At 37.2% G+C, this 22,471-nt stretch overlaps 2 protein-coding genes across 3 annotated transcripts in view; both read left to right on the plus strand.

The window, feature by feature from the left end:
- LOC115423928 (E3 ubiquitin-protein ligase TRIM39-like) overlaps window positions 1–21,177 on the plus strand; it is a 21,977-nt gene extending 800 nt beyond the window's left edge. The window contains exons 2-3 of one of the 2 annotated variants that reach the window (XM_030140964.1): window positions 11,114–11,118; window positions 19,330–21,177. In XM_030140964.1, coding sequence (XP_029996824.1) covers window positions 19,332–20,972 — 1,641 coding nt within the window. In that variant the 5' untranslated portion in view covers window positions 11,114–11,118; window positions 19,330–19,331 and the 3' untranslated portion in view covers window positions 20,973–21,177. Of the gene's footprint in view, window positions 1–11,113; window positions 11,119–14,983; window positions 15,147–19,329 lie in introns of those variants that run through there. The other variant, XM_030140965.1, reaches the window with a different exon arrangement.
- Window positions 2,485–4,816, plus strand: LOC115423927 (E3 ubiquitin-protein ligase TRIM21-like). Its single transcript, XM_030140963.1, has one exon. The coding sequence runs from the start codon at window positions 2,485–2,487 to the stop codon at window positions 4,126–4,128; it is 1,644 nt and encodes a 547-aa protein (XP_029996823.1). The 3' UTR covers window positions 4,129–4,816.
- Window positions 21,178–22,471: the final 1,294 nt, after the last annotated feature.

A 22,471-nucleotide genomic window follows, 5' to 3' on the forward strand; every position in this document is an offset into this window, starting at 1 on the left:
TAACTGTCCTAAAATAAATAATTTGGTTCATTGTGTTGTCAGTGTTTCTCTTCAGTTTGTTTAAACAGAATACCAGTTCACCCTTTTCTTAATGATGCACTTCATGTGGAATTTTTTTGGTGTTATTTTTATGCAGAATATGAACTGACAGAACTGTGATTTGATTTTTGTTGTTTGTTCAAGACTCCTTTTCAGGGAAAAGTGCAATACTAATGTTTAAAATACATTTAGTAATATTTTATTTATTTTATTTTCTATTTAATTTATAACAGCAGAATTATATTATTCCTGTTTTTGTTGTATTGCACAGGTGTCAAACATGCGGCCCAGGGGCCAAATTCGGCCTGCCAAAGGGTCCAATCTGGCCCACGGGAGGAATTTGTGAAATGCAACAATTACACTGACAATATTAACAGTCAATGGTGTCAAAAACCTTTTAATTCAGGTTCCACATACAGACACATACAGTCCAATATGATTTCAAGTGGGTTAGACTGGTAAAATATTATCATTATAACCTATAAATAAATAAACCCAAATCTTCTCTTTATTGTTTTGGTGTAAAAAACTAAAATTATATGAATATTTTTACATTACCAAACTATACTTTTACAAAAAATGTGAATAACCTGAACAAATATGAACAAATGGAAATGTCTTAAGAAAAGTAATTTTAATTTTACCAATATTCTACCTGTTATTAAATGTTTTGTTTGATTGTAATGCACATGTGTAAATGATAAACTGATAAACTGAGGCAGAATATTGTTAAAATTGCACTTGTTTTTCTTAAGACAATTCAAGTTGTTCGTGTTATTCAGATTTTTAAGGAAACTTTGTAGATGTAAACCTGATCATAATGTAACTTTACTTTTTTCACAGTTATCATTTTACCGGTCCGGCCCACTGGGTTGAATGTGGCCCCTGAACTAAAATGACTTTGACCCCCCCATGTTCTATTGTCTCCAAAAATTGGGGGAAAAATGTTCAAAATTTCATAAATGAATTAAAGACATTTTGAGGGGTTTCTTCCCGTACGGAATCGAAAAAAAAAAGAAAAAAAAAAACAAACTATGGCTTTCAAAACCGAAAACGTACCGAACCAAAAATTTTGTGTACCGTTACAGGCCTACAAGTTACTCTATTCATTTCACACCAACTCTCCTGAAATGGTTCCTATCACTGAACCACATGGAGAAACCAACAGGATTTACATGGATTCTAGATTATTCCAGCCCATGTCCTTTAGATGGTCTGGACTTGGACTGTTCGTCTCTTCCTGGTTTTGTCACCACTAACATTTTCTGCAGTTACACTTCAATGAACTTCCTGAACATTTCAAAGTCAAATGGCCTGATTTACTAAGATCACACAAACCTTTAGTAAATCAGACCCAAAGTATTGGACTGACGTCATGGATTTGAAACACTGCTGTAGAGTCATGTGACTGACCAATCACACTTATATGAAGACTGAAACGACTTTTATGTAAATGATCACATTATGATAAAAAACTGATAACATAATTAAAAATATTTCAAAGTTCAAAGTTCAAGGTTCACTTTATTTTCTCCAATGAGAGAAATGTGGCTGAGACAAAGACAAAAACAAGCTGCAACTGCAACATAAAACAGAACACATGCTGCAAAAAATACATATAATATGTAACATATAATAAATAAGTTAAAATAATGGATGGATGGATGGATGGATGGATGGATGGATGGATGGATGGATGGATGGATGGATGGATACACACCTGCATAAATTCATACATACATACACACATACATACATATATACATACATACGTACGTATGTATGTACACACACACACATATATATACACACACATACATACATACATGTATACATACATATGTACACATATACATACATGCATACATGCATGCATATATAGATACATACAAATATACATTAATAAATAAATAAATAAATACATACATACATACATACATACACACATACATACATGCATATATAGATACATACATATATACATAAATACATACATACATACATACATACATACATACATACATATATACATACATACATACATACATACATACATACATACATACATATATACATACATACATACATACATACATACATGCATATATACATACATTTGTACAAATCATTTGACTTCCTCCTTTGGTAGCTCCACCTAACTGCTCATTATTGACCTTGATTGAAAGGGGGATAAAAGAATGTTTAAACAGTTGAACCTGCACAGCAGGACTCTGTACCTTCTGCCTGAAGTCAACAGAACATACTCTGGAAACAGGACATGTGATGGTGGTCTGTATTTAAGTCTTGCGTCATGAGTGGACCAGGGGTCCCCATGATCTTCCTTTCCATCTTCACCAGGTTATGAATGTGAGTTTTGGATTTGACTGTCAGAGCCCAAACCAGCAGATGATTTCACTGATGTGTATGTTCTGTCGGTCCATAGATATGGCTGCTGCCAGTTGGGTCCGATCTGAAGATCAGTTCCTGTGTTCCATCTGTCTGAATGTCTTCACTGATCCAGTCAGCACACCATGTGGACACAACTTCTGCAAATCCTGCATCTTTGAATACTGGAGGGTTAATGTCCCATATAAGTGTCCCATGTGTAAAGAGGTTTTCAACACAAAACCTCAGCTGAAGATCAACACTTTCATCTCAGAGATGATGGCTCAGTTCAGACATGAAGCTCAACATGAACCAAACATCTACAGCTCAGACCAACAAGCTGCCAAACCAGGAGAAGTTCCCTGTGACGTCTGTACTGAACCCAAACTGAAGGCCCTGAAGTCCTGCCTGGTGTGTCTGACCTCCTACTGTCAGACTCATCTGGAACCTCATCTGACACGTTCAGGACTGAAAAAACATCATCTGATCCAACCTGTGGAGAACCTGGAGGACAGGATGTGTAGGAAACACGACAAACCTCTGGAGCTGTTCTGTAAAACCGACCACACATGCATCTGTCACCACTGCACCTACTCAGACCACAGAAGTCATTACGTTACTACTCTGAAAGAAGAACATGAAGAACAGAAGCCAGAGCTGAAGAAGACAAAGGCTGAAATTCAGCAGATGATCCAGGAGAGACGACTGAAGATCCAGGAGATCCAACGGTCAGTGGAGCTCAGTAAGAACGCTGCAGACACAGAGACAGCAGAAGGTGTTGAGGTCTACACTGCTCTGATGGACTCTGTTCAGAGAAGTCTGGACCAGTTCTTAGAGGAGATCCAAGAAAAGCAGAGGAGCACCGAGAAAAAGGCTGAAGACTTCATCAAAGAGCTGGACCAGGAAATCTGTGAGCTGGAGAAGAGAAGCACTGAGGTAGAGCAGCTCTCAGGCTCTGAAGACCACCTCCACTTTGTCCAGAGGTTCACATGTGTCAAAGCTGCTCCATCCATGATGACCTGGACAAAGGTCAGCGTCCGTCCACCATCATATGAGGGGACTGTGGTGAGAGCTGTGTCTGAGCTGAAGGACAAACTCACAGAAGACATGAAGAAGGTGGTGGTTAAAGCTGAGCTGAAGAGAGTCCGACAGTATGAGGTGGATCTGACTCTGGATCCAGATACAGCAAATCCTTATCTCATCCTGTCTGATGATGGAAAAAAGGTTCATGATGGTGATAAAAAGAAGAAACTTCCAGACAAACCACAGAGGTTTTCTGAATGTGTTTCCATCTTAGCGAAGCAGAGGTTCTCTTCAGGCAGGTTTTACTTCGAGGTTCAGGTCAAAGGAAAGACTGCCTGGGATTTAGGAGTGACCACAGAGTCCATCAGCAGGAGAGGACAGATCACAGTGAGTCCTCAGGACGGATACTGGACCATCTGGTTGAGAAATGGAAATGAGTACAAAGCTCTTGCTAGTCCTTCTGTCCTTCTGTCTGTGAAGTCTGGTCCTCAGAAGGTGGGGGTGTTTGTGGATTATGAGGAGGGTCTGGTCTCCTTTTATGACGTAGGTTCTTCAGTTCTCATCTACTCCTTCACTGGCTGCTGCTTCAATCACAAACTCCTCCCATACTTCAGTCCAGATGTGAATGCTGGAGGTACAAACTCTGCTCCTCTGATCATCACTCCTGTCGACACTGAGTAAGAATTTCATCAAATGGACAGATTTTCTCTGATTTACTGGAGTCACTAAACTTAGTGATGATGTAAACTGTTTGAACGTGTCTGAATCTGGATCCAAATGCACTGAAATACTCACATTAGTGCTGAGAATAATCCTGGTTTGACACATTCTGATGCCTGTGATTTAATCCAATGATAATGATGGTGTTTGAATGTGAACCTGAATTCAAATGTTGGGATTGTGAACGTGTTTCCATGATGGGATTGATTTTATACATTTAAATGACAGAAGTGTTCAGGAGAATTCAATATTCAATAATAACGGTAAAGATTCTGTTCATCAGCTGTAATAAATACAGTCATATACTGTCTTCATTTGAAATAAGAAAAACCATTAAACATTAAATGTTTGCTGAGTTGTTTTCTATTTGTTCACAGACAAACACATGTAATTATTGTAAACACTGTAATTCTTTTCACATCAGCTCAGACGGAGGTTATACGGTAATATTTAAGACCAAATATATTGAAATGATTCATCAGTTCTTCAAATGTTTTCTGATTAAATTGACTGAAGTTGAAATCCAGTCAATCCATTTGATAAATCACAAACCTACGACTTATTTGGATGATTCTGCTCAAATATCTGAACTATGGATTTACATGGAAACTATGAAGAAATAGATGAAAATATTCCCATTATTTCCTCTTTGTCTGTGAAATGTCAAACTTCAATAAATATATTAAAATTTAAACAGATTTGTCTGGAGTTTCTTCTGTTTTATCTCAAACTGTAATTCTCTAGTAAATAGTATAGAGTAAATAATAGAGAAAATGATGCAAAAATGCAGAGTTTTACAGCCTGATCAAACCATTGTCTGAATAAATCCAGGTTGTTGATTGTGAATGTGCTTCAACAGATCATCATGTGTCCTTTAGTCCAGATCACCCAGCCTCAGAAGAACAAATGGAAGAACTAGGAACATCTGAAGAGTTTAGACATGGGACATCTGTGGAAAAGGCTCTTTTTCAGTCCAGTCTGTCATTAACTGAACACAAACCCAGTGTGTCCAGTGTGTTCACTGGTCAATCAGTATTTACTTCTTTAAAAAAATGTATTTTGTTGATTTCATTGATTGCTTTGATTGTTTTTGTTAATTTTGTTGCTTACACTGGTCTACAAGGAAAATGCTTCCAGAATAAAAGTAATGAAATTTTACCAAATGAGAGTCACTGATAAAGAAAAATCAAGTCAAAAACGCTGGTTGGCTGAACTTTCCAAGACACAGCCTTGGGTCAAAATGTGAAATTCAAGAATTAACGAGAGAATGGGTTTGACTCAAAAGGAATATTTGTCTCAGAGCTACAAGATCTACTTCAAAACACTGTCTGCACATTAGAATACATTCACTTTACAGGTTCTATTTAGTGGAAGAGTTATAAAACTATTATATAAATGTACATAAACCAATATATATGTGTAATAACACTTAATCATATACCTTGAAAACATCAGCAAACTGGCACTTTTGTCATTTTTTTTTTCCAATTAATCTTATTAAAATACGTAACATTTAGCACATTTAATCTCTGAAGCAAATCATTTCTAAAAAATTGTAGACCAGTGTAATTTTTCTTAATGTTATTTATTTTTTATAACTATTTTTATCCACTTATGTTCATTATTTTACTGATTTAGTTTTTTTTGTTTTGTTTTGAATTTCTTCAAATTACTTCAGTTGATGGCTTATTGTGTCCATGTTACTTATTATTTTGTTGATTTATTAATCATTTTTGTTCATTTTAGTCATTATTTTTGGATGGTTTTGCTCATTTTCTTGTTAATTTGATTTTTTATTTATTTTAGTAAATTTGTCAAAAAAAAAAAAAAAAAAACAACAACAACCTTGAACTGAATAATTCCACAGTCTGTGTAATGTATTTAGTTATATCTGAAGTACTTTTACATTTATCCATCATCATTATTGTTGTGGTTTATATTATTTCTATTATACAGTTTCTATTATCCTCTGCAGTTGTTCACTGACATAAAAAAACTGTAAGATTTAATTGAGTATTTCTGGGTTTTAAATAGAGCATTTCAATGTCTTAAAGCCATTTGTGGAAGTGTGGAAGTATGATTACAGACCAAATATATAAATTTAGTCACATTAAAGTCACATTAAATGAGCTTTGGTTGCAGAATCTAGATCAGTGTTTTTTCTACAAATTTGCTAATAAAACCTGTTTTTCTGTTCTAAACAATTCATTGTCAGTGTCTCCAGTCAATGCAGACCAATGGTTCATTATTTAATTTAATATATTACATTTATTCAATATTTAATATATTTGTAAGAAATAATGCACCTTGCAAGTGCTTTGTTTTTGTTATTTGTGTTGTTTATTGCACATGTAGGTTTTATAATTTTACCAAAGAAAACTATATTTGGATCATATTTTAATTTGAATTTGAGTTGACAAAACAAAAGTAAGAAAAAAATAAATTAACATATTTGGTTGTATCATGGTGTTCTAAATAGAGGAAAAGTCCGGTTAGATTTATGTAATGGAAGCAAAAAGTATTTAAAAAACGCATTTAGATATTCAAAAAGTATGCAAAATACAGAAAAAAAGACAAATGCAGTTAGATATTCAAAAACAGTCAGATATTCCAAAACTATGAAAAATACACAAAAAACCCACTAAAAAGCAGTTAGATATTCAAAAAGTATGAAAATACAGAAAAAAAAAACCAGTAAAATGCTGTTAGATATTCAAAAACAATGAAAAATACACAAAAATCCCCGTAAAATGCAGTTAGATATTCAAAAACTATGTAAAATACACAAAAAAACAGCGAAATGCAGTTAGATATTCAAAAACTATGTAAAATACACCCCAAAAAAACAGTAAAATACAGTTACATATTCAAAAACTATGAAAAATACATAAATAACCTACTAAAACGCAGTTAGATATTCAAAAACTATGAAAAACACACAAAAAAACAGTTACATGCAGTTAGATATTAAAAAACTATGTAAAATACACCCCAAAAAAAACAGTAAAATGCAGTTACATATTCAAAAACTATGAAAAATACACAAAAAACACAGTAAAATGCAGTTAGACATTCAAAAATCTCTTCTCTCTCCTCTCCCCTTAATCTCCTCCTGCCTCTCCTCCTCTTCCTCCTCCTTCTTCTCCTCCTCTTCCTCCTCCTTCTTCTCCTCCTCTTCCTCCTCCTCCTCTCTGCTGTTTGCCACCTGACATAAACATGTTGACACATGACATGAACAGATTCTGGATACACTGATCATACAGTTTGATGGTACAGTTACTGCCTGAGCAAAAAGGCTTTTACTCTCAATTATTACATGTAATTTATTCCCCAAAAATGTGAATAAAATCACATCTAGAATCACATTTACCATCTGAGGTTTTTTTGTATTTTCCCCACACATTTTCTTTGTGTGTTTTTCAAACAGTTGCTCTTCCATAGAAATACATGAAAATAATAAGTAAAATAACTTTTCAAAGTGTATCTGTTTGGTATTAAATAGTGTCTTTTATTCAGTATCTGTGCTGTTGAGCCTCTACAGTTCTAGACCCTTGAACTAACTGACACTGACTCCTACAGAAGTGTCTTCTGTCCAGTTTCCTTTGACATTCTTCAAATCCTAATTACCAAGCACACACACACGCACGCTCGCAAACAAACACATGTCCAAATGTACATGTAAATGACTCCACTGATATTCAAATCTTTCTAGTTGATGTGACTCAGGCAGAACAAATACAAACATACTGAAAACTTACGTTAGCGGTCCAACTAGCAGGTTCCTTTTACAGTAGATGGAGTGACAGCGGGGACGGCCAATTACGTGTACGTTAGCAAAACCAAAGAGCCAATTGGATAGTCATATCTACGTTAGAGGCGGGACTTCTAGCAGAGACTGACTGTTAACCCTTTGTGTTCCAAAATCACTGCCTAAACACTACGGACAGCGGTTGGATTGGTAGTGACTACACAGTAGTGGATGGATATTGGTAGGGACGTGTCCCTAGCATGCCTACACTAAATAAATAAATAAATACATAATTAAATAAATAAATAAATAAATGTTATGGCATGCCGTTTAGGAAATCATTATATATATATATTATGAAAGTCTGAATATATGGATTGAAAGTCTGAAATTCATTCAATATATATACACTTTCAATCCATATATTCAGACTCCATTCAAAATATATAGACTTCAATCAAAATATTCAAACTTCATTCAATATATATCAGGTGATTTTTACATGTGTCCATTAGGGGGGGACCTTGAGCGCACAGAATGCGCACTTGACACGCCATTGAGCATGGAACCACATCAAACGCACACCCCCTTTTCCTCATGGTGCTGATTGCAGAGTGACCATTACTCAACTTTTCCGTTCTGTTCTTCTCGTGTGTTGTAAAAACTCTATTTCCTTTGACCAGCACAGGGCGCCTTGTGCATCAGTAGGTGTCGGTCGTACATACGCGGTGAGTTCGGTCAGTACGTGACAAAGCTGAGAACCTGTCAACAAGTCCGCACCGGTTAGTAACCACATCTTGTGTTTTGCAGGTAAGCTGTTCTCATTGAACACACACATAGAACCGTAGTATTTCTTCTGAACCACCCTCTGAGGGGACTGGTTGTGAAGCTAAAGCCCAGTTGTGTTCGGCTAAGAGCTAATGTGGTGGACGCTGCTCAGTGGAACTCAAATCCAACAGAACATGTTGTATGTGTGTGATAGAAACTACCATGAACTAAAGGAAGAGTCACACATGGACAAGAGTTACAGAACACACACACTCTGACGCAGACATGTCAAACACATGAGTGTTTATGAGTCTGATTACATGTGTGGACCTGGACCCATGCTAATTCAGCTGCTAAGCTAATACCATAGTTGATGACCTTTAACATGTGCGTGTTGGTTCAAACTAGACCAAGGAACTGTGTTACTAAAGGACAGATATCAGATCACTGTTAAATGGTACGTTATCAATACATTCAAATACAATGCTTTAAGCTCACAGTTCAAAGGGTGTTTTAGAGACTAAAAATGGTAATTAAAACAGGGAAAAGACTGGTTAACAGCAATAATGAGTGGTTTATTAAGTTCATGAATCATTTGTGTCAGAGTAAAATGCAGAAAGTGATATTTTTCTATTTCTAAGCTTAATGTCATGTGTAGAAACTGTACTTGACCCTGTGATAAGTGTCTGTAGTTCATCTATGGTCTGTGTGTATTAGCCAGTACTAGTAGTGGATAGTAAAGGATGACAAACTGACACAACACCAGACACTCACTATGATGCCATCTCAACTATAAGACTTTTGTGTTGGTATATCTGTGCCAGATTCACTATTTTAAAGTAATTATTCCTCTGGGGATGAGTAAAGCATGTTGATTTGTAACAGTATGGTTTGTCATTTAAATTCATTTTAAATTGATGCACTACTGCCCACTGACAGTTGCAATGCTTTATTTGAACACCGATGCTTTTGCCTTCCCCAAGGTAAACCAGCATATGAGATGGACCAGGCTCATCCAGACTTGGGCTCCAGCCTGTCTTTTGGGTGACTCTGAAGGGGCAGCCGCATCGTCACACCAACATGTCCACAGACAACACAGATGTCATCTGACAGTGTCCAGGAGATGTGAAGATGAAGCCAGAGCTGCAGAGGAAGACCAGCATGGGGGTTTTCACTAAAGGCAGATGACAACTTGATGCAAAAGACGTAGAAGAGACACATGTTATATCACACCTTAGAATCCATGTAGAAAGGGTAATATGCAACCTGTGTAGCAAGTACTGTTGGAGGACACCAGTCAGTTTGTTGCTTCCATGTGAGGGTGAGGTTACCCTTCTAAAATAGTAGATGTTTGTTGTATGTTACTGAACATGTGCCCAAGTGTTGTTGTAAGGCCAGAGGACACATGCACTTGTTGAGTGAGTGATTGAATAAAAAAAAAAAATCTCCTGCAAACTGCAGTGTAAAGTTGCCTGTGCTTTTATCAAATTAGCAATTTTGAATCACTGAAATTCAAGCACCATATTTCAAGTACCAGGGTGATACGTTGAGTCAAGTAAAAACTTAAAAATAAAGTATACACACAAAGCTCTGTGTATTAACCCATAAAGGCCCAGTACTACTTTGGTGGCAGTTCCTAAATTAATTTTTATTTAACCTTTCTAAAATGATTGATCACCATTATAATATCTTCTGTATTTTGCTTTTTTTATGTAAATCAGGTATTTTCCCATATTAAATTCACTGATCATGTAGGTGTTCATAAAATCTCAGATTAAAGTTGAGGATTATTATATCTCTGATATTTTATGCACCTCATATATCACACTGATTATCATATATCACATTGTTTATCATATATCATACTGTTTATCATAGAATCATATGTCATACTGCTATCTTGGACTGCTCAGACTGTATTTCTGATAATTCTGCACGTTAACATCTGACTTTTCTCAGGCAGTTTTGCACATGCTCTGTGCCATGTGTCTGACAATTTACACAATTACCAGATGTTGCACATTTATTTAAATATCTTTTTTTTTTTCTCTTGGTAATACTAGTTTATACTTTTACACTTTTTTCTATTGCATGTCATTTGTAATTACCACTTTGTTTTGGTTGTGTAACATCCTAGTTTAATTATTCTCTTCAAATTTTTTATACTTCAACTCTTGTGGCGTTCAGTGTGAATGGCAAAATAAGATTTTCCTTGTACAGGGAAACCTGTTTACACATGGCAATAAACCAGGGCTCACCAACACGGTGCCCGCAGGCACCAGGTCGCCCGCAGGGACCACGCGAGTCGCCCGCAGGCCTGTTCTAAAAATAGAACTAGTTCAGGGTTCTCCAACACGTTGCTCGTGATCTACCGGTGGTTCGCCAAGGGTCACTAATATAAGAACACAAAGTTGATTCCTCATTTGGTAGAACAGGTCTAAATTTCCACCCAATCAAAATTACAAGTGTCCTGTCCCCCTCCCGAGATGAAACAGTCAGCTAGCTGTCAATCAAACTTTAGCGCTGGTTTGCTGCCTGTCATTGGAGAGGGGCGGGGCCCAGGATGAGCCAGATGCCAGGCAGGTAGTGGGTTTAGCCCCGCAACGATGTCGGCCAAATATAGTCAGGGAATTATTTTCACCAACGATGAGGCACGGACTTCTGTTTGACTAATGTGAAAGATGAGTGTGTGTGTGTGTGTGTGTGTGTGTGTGTGTGTGTGTGTGTGTGTGTGTGTGTGTGTGTCTGATCTGTGGCGCGTTCTGGAAGTCAGTAAAAGATGCAACGTGGAGCGGAATTTCACCAAAGTTCACAGCAACTTTTCTGGAGATTCTCCAGTGGGAATCAGCCTGCGTGAAGAGAAGGAAAAAGAGCTGAAAACTAAAGTCCAAAAACAACAGTCCATGTTCACTACACTGACCAAGGCCAGCGCTTCAGCAGAGACATCAGTAAAGTGGGTCACATCCTGGACAAGCCAAACATATGTACACTATCTGCGCATGCGCTCAGACAGCTGGAGTCGGACCTGAACAGGTGCCTCTGTGTTTGACTCCAGTGTGATGACTGTAGAAGTGACGGGGTGGTGCATTTATGTGCACAAAGTTCTGGTTTTAATTAATATGTTTTGACAGCATATGTGAATTTAGAAAAGATCAAATCCTTCAGAAATACAGCAGCACATGCTGGTGAAGTTTTATTGTGTGAGTGACAGCATTCCTTTTCACAATTTTAAAGTATTAAAAATGCACATACAGGTGTGTATTTGTTTTTAGTAATTCTATAAAAATATGCAGGATTGTTCCATTTCATAATTTTTGACATAGTATTAAAATATTTAGGAATACAGCAGCAAATGCTTTTATTTGTTTTTTTCTACTTTTGATTTTCTTAAAGTAAAATAATAGTTTCATATTAACACTTTTTAAGTATTGTAAATGTTAAAACAAAGATATATAAATAAATAAATAAATGAAGAGCACAATGTTACAAACGTATGATACAAAATATGTGTATGTATGAAAAATAGCTATGTAAATAAATGTTGCTAAATTAGAGTAGCCCTCCGGCAACTTCATTAGGTAAAAGTAGCCCACAGAAGAGAAAAGGTTGGTGACCCCTGCAATAAACACTTTGAATCTAGAATCTTTAGTCAAAAACAGAGAAAACTAAAGGAAAAGTGACTGTCAGTGAACTCGTTCAACTGAAAATAAGCCCAGTGTCTCCGTCCACTGTCATTGATTCCAAGTGAAAGCAGCCTCAGCCCCACAATGTAATAAAATTGGTGTGATTTGCTACATTCATATGGTATAAAAAATTCAAGAAAATGTGAAATTAATCCAAGTATTAGGATTACAATACTCAGATTGATTAATGTAACGAATTATAGTACAGATTACTTTTTGGGTGTGTATTCTGTAATCTGTACAAGAATACATTTCAAAGTAACCCTAACCATATGGATTCTGCTTTCAGGAAGAGGAAAATAATGATCACTTCTTTTTACTCGTGTTCAATTACAAACTATTTGTGGAAAGACATAGTAGACTGGCTGAAAATTAAAATGGATAAAGTAACTAACTAATGTAGAACAAGTGACATAAGAATTTTCCAAAGGAACTCTTCACAATTTGTTACATAATTATGGGTAAATACCACATTCATAAACGTAAATACAAAATAAAAATTCTTTCCTTTGTGTGTTGAACATTGAGCTAAGAGCCTTGTTTTTGTCTTTGTCGCTCCTAAAGGACTCAAACGAAAATGGAAGCCTTATATGTGAAGATGTTTCTAAATATCTATAACTTTGATAAAATGCATTTTTGTGTATTGTTGTTTCTCTCTCATTAGTGACATACATATTTAATTTGTTAATAAGGAGCCTTGCTTGTCCCTTTTTGTCTTTGTGCTGCATCCCATCAAGAGTTTTATACATTTAAAGATGTAAATAAATAAAAGTGGTGTATTTCTGGGTTTGAGTGGAGGTCACATGGTCTGAACGGAAGGAGAGCTGACATAACAGAAGTGGGGCTGACCTAAAAGTGGAGCTCCATTTTCTACGGGCTTCCGCAGCTAGACTCTCTTGTTCTGAAAATTAAAAAAATAAAATAAAATGCTATTAAGACCACTGATTTATTTACATTTTATAACTTTAAAGTAGAATTTTTTTTCCATACATGTATTTGTCCCCTGGCAATGTTCTGTCATTTTCTGTTCTGTTCAATCGTTGTTTACTTTGTTATATCTTCATTATGTTGTATATGTCATAATTACTATGTATTTTGTACGAAAGCAAATAAATACGTTTAGTTACACACAAAAAAAAACCCTAGACCCTCTTGCAAAAACTTGAGTAATGGCTACTCTGCAATGCATGATGGGAGTTGGTACTTGCACCATGAGTAAAACCCGCTGTGTGTTTGATCTGGTTTGGGCTCAATGGCGTACCAAGTGCGCACGGAGTGTGCTCAAATTCACCCCCTACCGGACACACGTAAAAATCACCTGATATATATTGAATGAAGTCTGAATATATGGATTGAAAGTGTATATATATTGAATGAATTTCAGACTTTCAATCCATATATTCAGACTTTCATAATACATCTATAATAATTTCCTAAACGGCATGCCATAATCTATCTATCTAGATATACAGATATATAGATATACACACACACACACACACACACACACATATACACAAGGGAGTAGGTTTGATTTGGGCATTGGCGTGGACACTAAAGTGTTCCAAGGTAACACTCCTGAGAGTTGATGTTTTTTTGCATTTGTAATCATCATTTCACGTCATGTAGAGCTGATCAAACACGTGAACAATCAGAGTCAGAAAAATAATTCAGTAATTGACATGTTTAGAATGAATATCTGAATATTTAAAGACACTACAAGAATTTAATGCATTCTGCAAAGTTATTCTCATGACTAACATATCCAGCATTACTGTGAATTTACAGCCTCTCCTCCTCTTCCTCCTCCCTCCTCTCTACTGTCTGTCACCTGACATAAATATGTTGATTCATGACATATGAACAGATTACAGATACAATCATCATAGAGTTTGATGGTCCAGTTATTGCTTGAGCAAAAAAGGCTTTTACTTTCAATCATTATTGTAATTTATTCCCCAAAAATATGGATAAAATCACATGGGCATCTGGAATCTGAGGTTTTATTGTATTTTTCCCACAAATTTTCTTTATTTGTGTGTTTATACAGTTGCTCTCTTCTATACAAATATATGAAAATAATAAGTAAAAATAACTTTAAAAAGTGTATCTGTTTGGTATTAAATATTGTCTTTTATTCAGTATCTGTGTTGATGAGCCTCTACAGTTCTGTACCCTTGAACTAACTTACATTTTGACTCCTACAGAAGTGTCTTCTGTCCAGTTTTGTTTTCTTTGACATCCTTCAAATCCTAATTACCAAGCACACTCACGAAAACACAAAATCACACACAAAATCATTTTGCGACCCCTGTTGGCATCCCATGACCCCCTGGGTGGTCCCAACCCCCACTTTGGGAAACCCTGAGATAGACCACAACCCAAAGGAACAACAGACCTGAAGTCCATGAGATTCACACAGAACCAAGTCATGTGACTCAACATGAATGGTGTCATTCATGTGACCGCCCACGTATAAATGGATCCTGTGAATATTTTAGAGCCTAACCTGCAGGTTCAAACAGGTTCAGCCCCCTCTACATGTCATCTGTGTTCTGTGCTAAAACAACACACACTTGGATTTCGCCATCATATCAACCAGGAAACAGATCAGAGGTGGAGTCACATTCAACAGAACAAAGATCACTTCCAAGAAATGAATGTGAAAGTTGTTCCCAGTGTGAGAAGAGCTGCAGACGTGTCTGTGGAACCGTCCAACAAACCTTAAACCCACTTCATCAGATCTGTTTCCAGTCTCAGCGGAATCTCTACAAACAGCGGTGAGTCCAACTGAGCTGATCTACAGCTTCAACACCACACTGCTACTCCAAACACACAAATACTAGTTACTAGGCCTGTAACTGTACACATACTGAACCAAACTGTTGCGGTACGCACCTGTTTGGTTCGGCACACAGCTGTACCAAACCGGCACAGTATGTTGAGAAAAAGAAAAGGGAAGGAAAGACATTGTTCGATGCGAAACTTTAAATCCACGCAAATTCCACACGGATAAATTGAAGGAGCACACATTGACCCAAAATATGAACTAGCAGCTGATATAAGGTTAAAAAAACAACAGATATGATGTGAACCTGGAAGGAAGAGACTGAAGACCCTCCACCACCATTACAGTTCTGTTTGGGATCACATCAGGTTCAGGTGAAAGAGATGTTGATAAGACGAGCGTTGTTTACCGTCTACGAACTACAGTAGTTCTAAAACACTGACACTAGCTCTGTCTGTCTGTCTGTTTCTCTCTCTATCTCTTTCTCTCTCACACACACACACACACACACACACACACACACACTGTATAACAGAGGAATAGAAACCGGGAGTTGGATGTTGAATGTATGTAAAGTTTCACTTTCGTTTCATGCCAGCGTATATAACTGCCCCCCCCCCCCCCCCCCCCCATGTTTTTGACAAATCACACCCTGCACACACAGACACAAATACACAAATACACCTAAACAGTTTGCTAACTGTCCTAAAATAAATAATTTGGTTCATTGTGTTGTCAATGTTTCTCTTCAGTTTGTTTAAACAGAATACCAGTTCACCCTTTTCTTAATGTTACACTTCATGTGGAATTTTTTTGTTGTGATTTTTATGCAGAATGTGAACTGACAGAACTGGGATTAGATTTTTGTTTGTTCGAGACTCCCTTTCAGGGAAAAGTGCAATACTAATGTTTAAAATACATTTAGTAATATATTTTTTTCTATTTAATTTATAACAGCAGAATTATGTTATTCCTGTTTTGATTGTATTGCACAGGTGTCAAACATGTCACCCGGGGGCCAAATTCGGCCTGCCGAACACACACACACACACACACACACACACACACACGCTGTATAACAGAGGAATAGAACCCAGGAGTTGGACTTTACTGCCTATGAACTACAGTAGTTCTAAAACACTGACGCTAGCTCTGTCTGTCTGTTTCTCTCTCTCTCTCTCTCTCTCTCTCTCTCTCTCTCACACACACACACACACACACACACACACATGCTGTATAACAGAGGAATAGAAACCGGGAGTTGGATGTTTAATGTATGTAAAGTTTCACTTTCGTTTCATGCCAGCGTATATAACTGCCCCCCCCCCGTGTTTTTGACAAACCGCACCCTGCACACACAGACACAAATACACACAGTGGCCTAAACAGTTTGTTAACTGCCCTAAAATAAATAATTAGGTTAGTTTTTTTGTCAATGTTGCTCTTCAGTTTGTTTAAACAGAATACCAGTTCACCCTTTTCTTAATGTTGCACTTCATGTGGAATTTTTTTGTTGTTATTTTTATGCAGAATGTGAACTGAGAGAACTGTGATTTGATTTTTGTTGTTTGTTCAAGACTCCCTTTCAGGTAAAAGTGCAATACTAATGTTTAAAATACATTTAGTTATATTTTACTTACTTAATTTTCTATTTAATTTATAGCAGCAGAAATTTATTACTCCTGTTTTTCTATATTCTATTGTCTCCAAAAATTGGAGGAAAAATGTTCAAAACTTCATAAATGAATTAAAGACATTTTGAGGGGTTTTCTTTCTTCCCGTAACAAACCGAAAAAAAAAAACAAAAAACAAAACATGGCTTTCAAAACCGAAAACATACTGAACCGAAAATTTTGTGTACCGTTACAGGCCTACAAGTTACTCTATTCATTTCACACCAACTCTCCTGAAATGGTTCCTATCACTGAACCACATGGAGAAACCAACAGGATTTACATGGATTCTAGATTATTCCAGCCCATGTCCTTTAGATGGTCTGGACTTGGACTGTTCGTCTCTTCCTGGTTTTGTCACCACTAACATTTTTTACAGTTACACTTCAATGAACTTCCTGAAATTTCAAAGTCAAATTGCCTGATTTACTAAGATCACACAAACCTTTAGTAAATCAGACCCAAAGTATTGAACTGACGTCATGGATTTGAAACACTGCTGTGGAGTCATGTGACTGACCAATCACACTTATATGAAGACCTAAACAACTTTTATGTAAATGATTACATTATGATAAAAATTGATAATATAATTAAAAATATTTCAAGGTTCAAAGTTCAAGGTTCACTTTATTTTCTCCAATGGGAGAAGTGTGGCTGAGACAAAGACAAAAACAAGCTGCAACTGCAACATAAAACAGAACACATGCTGCAAAAAATACATATAATATGTAACATATAATAAATAAGTTAAAATAATGGATGGATGGATGGATACACACCTACATAAATTCATACATACATTCATACACACACACACATATAGATGCATACATACACACACATACATACTTATATACATACATACATACACACACACATACATGCATGCATATATAGATACATACATATATACATAAATACATACATACAGGGTGGGGAAGCAAAATTAACAATATTTTGAGGCAGGGATTGAAAGACAGTGTATGACCAATTAGTTTATTGAAAGTCATGAGAATTTAAATCTTCAAATCATATTTTACTGCATTTCTAATGGTCTTGTTGTCTACCTCAAGTTCAATTGCCATTTTTCTCATGGATTTGGTTGGATCCTTTAGGATTTTGGATTTGAGAGCTTTAACTACATTTTTTGTTGCTTCCTCCACTTCCAGACTTTCTCGTAATAGTTTTGCTCATAGTCATTCTCTTCTTTCCATTATAAACAGTCTTTATGGACACTCCAACTATTTTTGAAATCTCCTTTGGTGTGACGAGTGCATTCAGCAAATCACACACTCTTTGACGTTTGCTTTCCTGATTACTCATATGGGCAAAAGTTTCTGAAAAGGTATGGATAATAGTGTTAGGTATGATTATGACATCAATATATGTTTGGTTTCAAAACAATTGATGTAGTGCCTGCTGAGAAAAAACAACTAAATGTTCATTGTAAATTTTGCTTCCCCATCCTGTACATACATACATACATACATACATACATACATACACATACATACACACACACACACACACACACACACACAGACACACACATATACATACATACATACTTATATACATACTTACATGCATGCATACATACATACATACATACACACATACATGCATGCATATTGTTGTGGAAATGTTCAACTGATAACCCACACAAAAAGAGGAGGAGAGAAAGTTAGAGTTAAAATAAATAAATGCATTTATTGAGAAGTCCATCATAGAGAAACTCTGTAAGTAAAGTCTGATTAAACAGGAGAAAAACTAAAGATTATATAGAACCAAATCCAACCCCCTCAAACTATGATGTCATCCCTTATGTACATCGTACCACTCCATACTACTCCTTCTCTGCTCCGTGAAGAGGTCATGATGACCTCTTCACCCTAACCTTGCTTGGATCCTATCTGGAGTGCAGGCGCCATCCTCTATCTACACATTCAGACATTTAGGTGTTTGGGTTTTAACTCAAGGCAAGAAAGAACTCCGTTCCTGAGTCAGGGTGCTACAGAGTGGTAAACATCACACATATGCATATGCATGAAGAATGACTCAGCATTAAAAGATGTACTACAATATAAAAGTAAATAAAAAGTATAAAATAGAAAAAGTAAATTGTTCCACCACAATATATACATACATACATACATGCATATATACATACATTTGTACAAATCATTTGACTTCCTCCTTTGGTAGCTCCACCTAACTGCTCATTAATGACCTTGATTGAAAGGGGGATAAAAGAATGTTTAAACGGTTGAACCTGCACAGCAGGACTCTGTACCTTCTGCCTGAAGTCAACAGAACATACTCTGGAAACAGGACATGTGATGGTGGTCTGTATTTAAGTCTTGCGTCATGAGTGGACCAGGGGTCCCCATGATCTTCCCTTCCATCTTCACCAGGTTATGAATGTGAGTTTTGGATTTGACTGTCAGAGCCCAAACCAGCAGATGATTTCACTGATGTGTATGTTCTGTTGGTCCATAGATATGGCTGCTGCCGGTCGGGTCCGGTCTGAAGATCAGTTCCTGTGTTCCATCTGTCTGGATGTCTTCACTGATCCAGTCACCACACCATGTGGACACAACTTCTGCAAATCCTGCATCTTTGAATACTGGAGGGTTAATGTCCCATATAAGTGTCCCATGTGTAAAGAGGTTTTCAACTTAAAACCTCAGCTGAAGATCAACACTTTCATCTCAGAGATGGTGGCTCAGTTCAGACATGAAGCTCAAGATGAACCAAACATCTACAGCTCAGACCAACAAGCTGCCAAACCAGGAGAAGTTCCCTGTGACGTCTGTACTGAACCCAAACTGAAGGCCCTGAAGTCCTGCCTGGTGTGTCTGACCTCCTACTGTCAGACTCATCTGGAACCTCATCTGACACGTTCAGGACTGAAAAAACATCATTTGATCCAACCTGTGGAGAACCTGGAGGACAGGATGTGTAGGAAACACGACAAACCTCTGGAGCTGTTCTGTAAAACCGACCACACATACATCTGTCAACACTGCACCTACTCAGACCACAGAAGTCATTACGTTACTACTCTGAAAGAAGAACATGAAGAACAGAAGCCAGAGCTGAAGAAGACAAAGGCTGAAATTCAGCAGATGATCCAGGAGAGACGACTGAAGATCCAGGAGATCCAACGGTCAGTGGAGCTCAGTAAGAACGCTGCAGAAAGAAAGACAGCAGAAGGTGTTGAGGTCTACACTGCTCTGATGGACTCTGTTCAGAGAAGTCTGGACCAGTTCTTAGAGGAGATCCAAGAAAAGCAGAGGAGCACCGAGAAACAGGCTGAAGACTTCATCAAAGAGCTGGACCACGAAATCTGTGAGCTGGAGAAGAAAAGCACTGAGGTAGAGCAGCTCTCAGGCTCTGAAGACCACCTCCACTTTGTCCAGAGGTTCACATGTGTCAAAGCTGCTCCATCCATGATGACCTGGACAAAGGTCAGCGTCCGTCCACCATCATATGAGGGGACTGTGGTGAGAGCTGTGTCTGAGCTGGAGGACAAACTCACAGAAGACATGAAGAAGGTGTTTGAAGCTGAGCTGAAGAGAGTCCGACAGTATGAGGTGGATCTGACTCTGGATCCAGATACAGCAAATCCTTATCTCATCCTGTCTGATGATGGAAAAAAGGTTCATGATGGTGATAAAAAGAAGAAACTTCCAGACAAACCACAGAGGTTTTCTGAATGTGTTTCCATCTTAGCGAAGCAGAGTTTCTCTTCAGGCAGGTTTTACTTCGAGGTTCAGGTCAAAGGAAAGACTGCCTGGACTTTAGGAGTGACCAGAGAGTCCAGCAACAGGAAAGGACAGATCACAGTGAGTCCTCAGGACGGATACTGGATCATCTGGTTGAGAAATGGAAATGAGTACGAAGCTTGTGCTGGTCCTTCTGTCCTTCTGTCTGTGAAGTCTGGTCCTCAGAAGGTGGGGGTGTTTGTGGATTATGAGGAGGGTCTGGTCTCCTTTTATGACGTAGGTTCTTCAGTTCTCATCTACTCCTTCACTGGCTGCTGCTTCAATCAGAAACTCCTCCCATTCTTCAGTCCAGGTCTGAATGCTGGAGGTACAAACTCTGCTCCTCTGATCATCACTCCTGTCGACACTGAGTAAGAAATTCATCAAATAGACAGATTTTCTCTGATTTACTGGAGTCACTAAACTTAGTGATGATGTAAACTGTTTGAACGTGTCTGAATCTGGATCCAAATGCACTGAAATACTAACATTTGTGCTGAGAATAATCCTGGTTTGACACATTCTGATGCCTGTGATTTAATCCAATGATAATGATGGTGTTTGAATGTGAACATGAATTCACATGTTGGGATTGTGAATGTGTTTCCATGATGGGATTGATTTTATACATTTAAATGATAGAAGTGTTCAGGAGAATTCAATATTCAATAATAACAGTAAAGATTCTGTTCATCAGAGAATGTAGAAATTTTTAAAACCAGGCTCAAGACAAACCTTTTTAATTTGGCTTTTAACTGATGCTTCTGTTTTATCTACTCAAAGGTTTTATAGTTATATTTAATATATAAATCTTAAGATTCTTTTAACCAGTGCTTCTGTTTTATCATTTTAATGTTTAATATTTTTATTATTTTCATATATGTCTTAAATTTAGCTTCTCTTAATCAATTTTTTTATATCTTTTTAATGTTTCTTATTCTCCGGTGTTTCATCAGAGGGAGCCCTCCATGCCGGGGGGCGGCTGCGGACTCCGGGGGCTGTGGCGCCTTCTCTCACTGGGGTCCGCTCCTTCCTGGTGGGTGGGGGTCCCAGTTGGCCCTCTCCCACTAGTGGGGATGCGGGGCTGTGTTGCTGGTGCCTGGTTGCCGGGGTTGGCGGCTGCCTCTTGGTGCGGATGGCTCCCTGTGACAGTGCCTCCTAAACTGATCTTTTACTTTTACTTTTACATTTTTGTTCTGGTCTGTCCGTGCTCAGTCAGTCTTCTTAAGTATGTGTGAGCTTGTGGGTTTGCATATATATATATATATGTGTGTGTGTGTGTGTGTGTGTGTGTGTGTGTGTGTGTGTGTGTGCGGGTGAGTGGGTGGGTGTGGGTGGGGGGCGGTACTGATTTTTAAACTGATATGTAAAGCACTTTGTGCTGCAGTTTTTAATGTATGAAAAGTGCTATATAAATAAAGATTATTATTTATTATTATTATCAACTGTAATAAATACAGTCATATACTGTCTTCATTTGAAATAAGAAAAACCATTAAATATTAAATGTTTGCTGAGTTGTTTTCTATTTGTTCACAGACAAACACATGTAATTATTGTAAAAACTGTAATTATTTTCACATCAGCTCAGACAGAGGTTATACGGTAATATTTAAGACCAAGTATATTGAAATGATTCATCAGTTCTTCAAATGTTTTCTGATTAAATTGACTGACGTTGAAATCCAGTCAATCCATTTGATAAATCACAAACCTTTGACTTATTTGGATGATTCTGCCCAAATATCTGAACTATGGATTTACATGGAAACGATGAAGATATAGATGAAAATATTCCCATTATTTCCTCTTTGTCTGTGAAATGTCAAACTTCAATAAATATATTAAACTGTAAACAGATTTGTCTGGAGTTT

Source organism: Sphaeramia orbicularis, chromosome 8, assembly GCF_902148855.1.
Source record: "Sphaeramia orbicularis chromosome 8, fSphaOr1.1, whole genome shotgun sequence".
NCBI lineage: Eukaryota > Metazoa > Chordata > Actinopteri > Kurtiformes > Apogonidae > Sphaeramia > Sphaeramia orbicularis.